This window comes from Phaethon lepturus, unplaced genomic scaffold (assembly GCF_000687285.1).
Source record: "Phaethon lepturus isolate BGI_N335 unplaced genomic scaffold, ASM68728v1 scaffold14207, whole genome shotgun sequence".
Taxonomy (NCBI): domain Eukaryota; kingdom Metazoa; phylum Chordata; class Aves; order Phaethontiformes; family Phaethontidae; genus Phaethon; species Phaethon lepturus.
Genome location: NW_010552749.1, coordinates 119,436 through 126,174, shown reverse-complemented (window position 1 = coordinate 126,174; position 6,739 = coordinate 119,436). Strand labels below are relative to the sequence as shown.

At 40.1% G+C, this 6,739-nt stretch overlaps 1 protein-coding gene across 1 annotated transcript in view; it reads right to left on the bottom strand.

Moving 5' to 3' along the window:
* The window catches only part of KCNU1 (potassium channel, subfamily U, member 1), a gene marked incomplete at its 5' end in the record, with an annotated part of 50,008 nt that overhangs the window by 11,299 nt on the left and 31,970 nt on the right, over window positions 1-6,739 (bottom strand). The window contains 3 exons of the mRNA XM_010291319.1: window positions 2,956-3,133; window positions 3,599-3,823; window positions 6,235-6,334. Coding sequence (XP_010289621.1) covers window positions 2,956-3,133; window positions 3,599-3,823; window positions 6,235-6,334 — 503 coding nt within the window. The remainder of the gene's footprint in view (window positions 1-2,955; window positions 3,134-3,598; window positions 3,824-6,234; window positions 6,335-6,739) is intronic.

The window sequence follows — 6,739 nt, the reverse complement described above, 5'->3', positions numbered from 1 at the left end:
CTTTCCCTGAAATCTTCCCTCATTTTCTGACCCCATGAACTACTTCTCCTTGAGGCCATCCGGTCCATTGGGACCAGCTAAGATGAGCTGATTTTATCAGTGAAAATTTTGTCTTCTTAGAGATGAATTCCTATAAAATAACAATGGTGGGAGGGAGAGCAGAGACTGAAACAGTGGGAGTGGGGACACATATACTCTGTTTCCACTCCGGGCACCTTGATCCAAAACTTGGTGGCAACAGCCTGTGAGTAATTTACTATCCTATAGGAGCACACATCTTTAATGTGTCTGGAGACTTTCAGAGTCAAAGACCTTAAAGAGTACGAGATACAGCCTTAATCTTTCAGCTGAATCTGAAGGAGCTTCTGGTATGAGAATCCTAACCAAATATTTTGGTCCTATAATTATAAATAACTACAGCAGCAAAGAAGAAAATGGGCTGGCTTTTTTAGCAACTCATCTAATGAGCCTATAAGGAGACAGAGCTTATTTTTACACTAGCAGATCTAATGGCTGACTCAAGGAAGAAGTGAAACTTGTATCTTAGCCTTATTTTGCAAATATATCTTTACTCATTGATGATGATATCCTGTAACTGAACACTGCTTTTCTGTCTGCAGGAAACACTGTAAATCTGAGGAGTAGCCTTAACTGAGTAGCCAAATATTTATTAGACTGGAATTGTAGTCAGCTTATGGAGCAACAATTCACTCACATCTGAGCTAGGCAATGGGTGCCTTATAAATATGCAAAGTGAAATACCTAAAATGGATAAACCAGGGTGGGTTTAGAAACACAGTATTTTGTCAACTAGAGTAAGACAATGCTGTTACAGTAAATGGTGATAGAATCTATCCTCTCTAGTTTGAATCAATCTTTCAGAAATAACTGATCACAGTGATGGGTAATAACAAGAATAATTTGCATTTGTGTATTGCTATATTGTGAGCTTGAATTTATCTGGCTTTAAACAAGCCTGGGAAATACATATTGTTATGGGTCTCTATGCTGAGGTACAGCATCCCTCTAGTAGCTACCAGGGATGTACAGCAAAGGAGTAAGAGAAACAGAAGCTCTGACACCATGACCCTTACTGGATCCTGGCCTCTTCTCAAAGCCAGAAAAGAAACCCAGAAGCACTGATTTCCAATCCCCTGTTCTGATGTCTAGACTATACTTTATACTTTACCCAGGTTCCTGACAGAGGACCAAGCAATCCTGACTTCTGCTCATACATGAAAGGTGTTGTGTATTTGGTCCGGTTCTGATGTGCTGAAACAGTGTTTGCTGTAAAACACAAATAACCTTGTGCCTGCACGTCTCTGCTCTAACTATTCTCACTACTAGCCTTTTTCTGCACAAGCAGAAATCCTTTTGATACTATTCTCAGGGACCTTGTAACTACAGAACTTGATTATGTTTTTTCCAGTATGATTGAATAAACTTTTCTCCTACCTCTCATGATAGCAAGGATGCTGAACAGATTTAAATGTGCAAGATCCATTTTTCTGATGCAACTCATCACGTGCCCATCTTCCCAAGGGAAATGAGGGAAAAATATATGCTTGTGGTTAAAAAGACGACTTTGAGTATGCAGGTGGTGATGGTTCTGACAATGATATGCCTGATAAATTGCCTAACCAGCCATGCCTCAGCTTACCCAACTGATCACACCTATGTCAGCGTGAGGTCCCTGAGGCCTTCTGCTGGAAGAAGACAAAGCAAGCCAAAAGCTACCGCCTCAAAGAGAAACAAGTATGAACTCTGCAAGGCAGCTGGGGAAGGTTTTGATGAACAGATGCTCACATCTCTATTATCCATACGCACACTGTAGTTCAGAGTTCTGCACTCCATGTACTACAATTTTGAGTGATAAAACAAAAAATGCTGGAGGGGAGTAGGACAGTGATTGATAGGATGAAATATCCTTTTTGCTCTGAGTTTGTTTCTTTTCCATATATAGGGATGAAGATGCAGTAGGTACAGTATCTATATCTGTCACTATAGATAGAGATACATAAATTATATATAAAAGAACATACTATTTACTTTCTCTCAATATACAATCAATAGAGTTTCATATATCTTTATATTTATGTAGCAATAAATACATTAGATAAAAGTAATCTATTCAAGTCACAATTACCTCTTACTCAAATATACCTTGTAAATAATTTGTCTTCTACTCTCAATGTATACACTGTATATAGATATTATTTTGTCTGGTTATTATTAGAGAAACCCTGTCTCTGCCTCACTCTAATCTTTTCTTTGGCATAGCCATTGTTTTAAAAGCCTGGAATGATAATAAAGTATAGGGAAAACACTTAGGAGAGCCATCCATTTCTCAGCCCGTCTTCAGTTAATTAATACTCCACATTCTCAAGAGGAGGACAAATCTTAGCTCCTTCGCCAAATTAAGGGAGGAAGAGACACAATAAATATTCTACTGGGCTGAAGTTGTTTTTGCTTCCATTGCAGTTCTGAGCTACAAGCTCTGTTTGTCTGGGAACAGAGCACCCACCCTCTATCAAGCCTCAAGGGAAAGGTACTGTTTTCCCCTTTATTGAAGGATGGAAGGTGCCCCCACTCACATGTACTTTTGCAGATAATACAGCAGTTACCAACACTGGTTACCATTTACCCTCCAGCCATGCTCCTTTTACTGGATACCTTGAAGCTTCACTTAGAATTTGCAGGATGAACTGGCATATTTCCAGGAGCAATGTTGGTTTATCACTCCTTCCTTTGCATACCTGCAGCTATAGAAACTGGACCAGGCTGTACAGCCAGCTACGCTAAAATGGACTTCTGGACCTTTTAACTTACATATTTGTATTCGGGAGATGCAGGCTGCAGCTCAGACTAGTGACAAGTGATCCTTTCATTTTTCCTTCCTTTAGCTTTCACTTTTGTTGCATAAGCATGCTCATGGGCAAAAGGAAGCATGCTCACCTAGTGTGGCTGAGCTGGACTTACCCTGCATGGATCGGATGTTCAGAGTGGCTAGGATGCTTTCTGTGTCCACCAGGGAAAGATTGCTTGAAGCACTGGTGTTGGAAGACAGAATGGCGCATGCAGCACAATCCTGGACATTAACTGCCCTCAGATCTGCACAGGAGAGAGCACTACCCTGATAAAACCAAAGAAACAGTGATAAGGAGAAATCTGAGACCATTGAACATTGAGGATTTTTAAGGGTAAAAAGTGAACCTTAAAATTGTTTCAAACTCAGCTGGCACGAATGCATTTTGGACACATCTCCAGAGTTTGAGGAACTTTGGAAATGGGGAAGTGTCCAATAAATTGCAAGTCTAGACCCATGAATTTTCTTATCTGCCCAGTCAGGATTAGCTTCTCAGTACTTCTGCAGGAAACCAGAGAGTACCAAGAATCCTGCAGAAGAAAATAAGTATTTGAGAAAAGAAAGTTTTTCAACAGCTTGGATTCAAGGTCAAGTCTAGAGCCTGAGATAATTTTGGGCCTTTTTGAACTTGAGTTGTGCTGTCATCAAGGAGTTTAAAAATCTATTTAGAAATGTGCATGAGAGCTAGAGAAAGGAAGGAAGAGGAAAAGAGAATATGCAAAAAATTCTTACTGAGAATAACCACAGCTTTGGGAAGTTCTGAATAAATTTCCATTCTCTTTGCAGATATTCCAAAGGCCCGAGAAAAACAATATCTTTCAACTCATGGTAAATGAAGTTAGTAGCTCTTAAGGGCATCACGAAGTCCTGCAGCCCAATCAGTGGTGAGTTTGCATCGCCAAAGACACAGACCAAAATGTGATCCTGTAGGTTCAGTGCTGCTTGGTCCTTGCAACTCTAAATTTAAAACAGAATTCTGCTAAACCAGCTACTAGGTTTATTTTAGATTTTTCTCTTCAGTGAGGAAGACTTACACCATTTCTTAGCTGTGTAACATCTATGGGTAGAATGAGACTGTATATAAAAAGAAGTATCTCCTCTTAAGTATTTGGATTCCAAGTATATCCTACAGTTGTGAAAAATCCATATATGTTGGCATAAAACATCAAAAATTTAGAACAAGGCAACAATACTAGTCTAATGCCAGGAGCTTAATAATGACTTTGGCCTGGTGTTTTTTTCCTGGCTAACTGATCATGTTTCTCAGTAGAGCTAATTAGTCTGGGAAAATGTACTGAGGAGCGAGTATTGCTTAGTGTGGTACCTCACGGTGGGTTGGCAGTATGGCCAAGCTGGCCAACCAGGCATTACTGTCCACATTAACCAACCAGAAACTGTGGGATCAGTATATCCCTGCAATGTTCACTCCTCGGCAGTTTTTTTTTCCAAAGAGAAACAAGGGACTTTGTCAGGGAGAAGTTCCTGATGAGAGATTAGAATCATAACCAAATTAAATGATTGTCTCTAACTAATTAGATTAGTTTAAATTGAATAATGAAACCTTTAGCTGTATTTAATGTAACATGCCTGAAGTCCAACGATTAGTCTGCTGAATGAAGCTAAACAATTAAAACCACAATCTATTTTATAGCTTATTTTATAGGAACAATTGGAAAAACTATTACTGCTGAGAACTGCAGAGGAAATGCACAATTACAAGACCAACAGGAGCAGTCAGTATAGTGTATGAGCAGCAGGGATAGGCAAGCCATTCTGAAGACACTATGTCAGGACTTAGGCCTTCCTTCCAACCTGGGGCCAAGAAGCTAGCCGTATCTGGTAATTATGATTATTACTTGGTTACTTAGGTCAAGGAGAAAAAAACCCACATTAATTCTCAAACATCTATGCCGTATTAGACTGGGAGTTAAAATGAAAAAAAAACCACCGACATTTGAATTATTTAATAATGTATCCCTTATGTAAAAGTCAGAGGACCATATTTTGATACATGTTTTGCATGGACATCAAGGAGGAACTTCTGTAAAGTATATCCATCTAGCTGTCCATGGTTTCCAAACAGAATGAAATGCTGAAGCATTATGACAAATCCCATGGGAGTATACTTGCACCATTAAGCACCTAAACAACTTTGAAAATGTAGCTTTTAAAAACCCACCCAACTCACCCCCAAAAGTGCATCTTAGGCTCCCAGGCCTTTGAGGGCTTGCCTTGTCCCAGAAACATGATTGCAAAGGAAGATACCGCATGATCATGAAGTGCAATAGCTATTATGTGCTAATTTCCATTGTGGACATTCTTAATCCTCATAAAGAGCCCCTTGCACAGTCTAGCTTAGCTACGCAAAAACACCCAGTAAAAAACAGAGGCGGCACATGGGGAGTTAGGACACACTAGCAGTTGTAAGCTTTTTCCTCATGTAAACCCGCCTGTAAAATCTTTTCAAAACATTACCTTTCAATTCACAGAGCTGAGGTCCCAGTCCTATTGGGATATTTGCCCATTTGTAATGACTAATCCTATTTTGGAGGTTGCTGGGCAATAGGGTCCTTTTATTTGCTTGGAAGGAAGCTGCAGCATTTCAAGCAGCATGAATTCCAGCCTGCTAGAAGTCTCCCAGCTGGCAGAACAGCTTGAACATTCTGTATTTTTGATGAAATCTTTGATCACCTCATTGCAAGATTTGGTTGCCTACTCTCAGCTCTCTGGCAGCTCTGAGCACAACCTGCCATTTCTAGATGGGATTTGTTCTTTTACGGATTAGACACATTAAATAAATAAACCAAACTGTCTTAAAGATATCCAGATCAATAATGTCACAGACACAGGGGACTGGAAACACAACATACAAAATTTTAAAATAAAATAAATGTCAGTCAGACCTTCCTTTGGCCATCTGCTGAGATCCTCTCCTTAGACAGGGTGCCTGCCCTGCTTTAGGTGAACACGGAAGGCATTACTGATCCCTTGTTACCTTGGAGATCTTTCTCTGTTCCCAGGTTATCCCCTAAATTAGACGGGAATATGGCTACGGAATGAGCCTTCAGCTCCCACCACTGCAACAGAGTCTCTATGTGACCCTGGTTAAGATACTTTATCTGCAGCTCACTCCTGAAAAAGGGGGTAATGGTAAGCCGTCAGTCTCCCTCCTCCAGGGCAGGGTCTGTCTCTTACCTTTGCACATGAAATCAAAGTTAGAAATTGGCTAAGACAACATTGCTAAATAAACAGCAGTAAACTAGAGAGTGCTGTGGCCTCCACCCAGATCAATGCATTGAAGCTCCAGCTTATTCCTAGGAGAACAAGATGACATGTGAGGATCCCAAAAGCAAATACCCCACACCTACCAGAAGAGCCTCCTGCAGTGGAACAGCATCACACCAGTGGAACATTCCTGTTAAATCTAGGATGACTCTGCTGCTCTCTTCTCCTTGATCATCACAATCCCTAAAACAGAGAGAGAAACTTCTTAGTTAGAACCACCTCTCAGCAGTGGCAGCTACAGTTTACCCAAGTTGATATCACATCTTCAGCTGCTGCTGAGATGCCCTCTTTATCTACATCATACCTTTCATGTCTCACAGTAGCAAGGAAAAATTAGGGTGTATGAGTCACATATTAATCATGACAATATGAGGGAAAAGGGTTGTGTGGTGGATGAATTCCTTTGTCAATGTCAGCTGAGACAAACATAAGGAAAAATATACTTTAAAGTGTTTCCTTGAATTATTGTATTAGTTGTGATGTTTATAGCTGTTTGGACTTGGTTCCTAGGATTATTTTAAATGACTTCTTCAGTGGGGACATTCATTGAAGCAATATTTATATAAACATGGTCTTGATTAAGAGCAA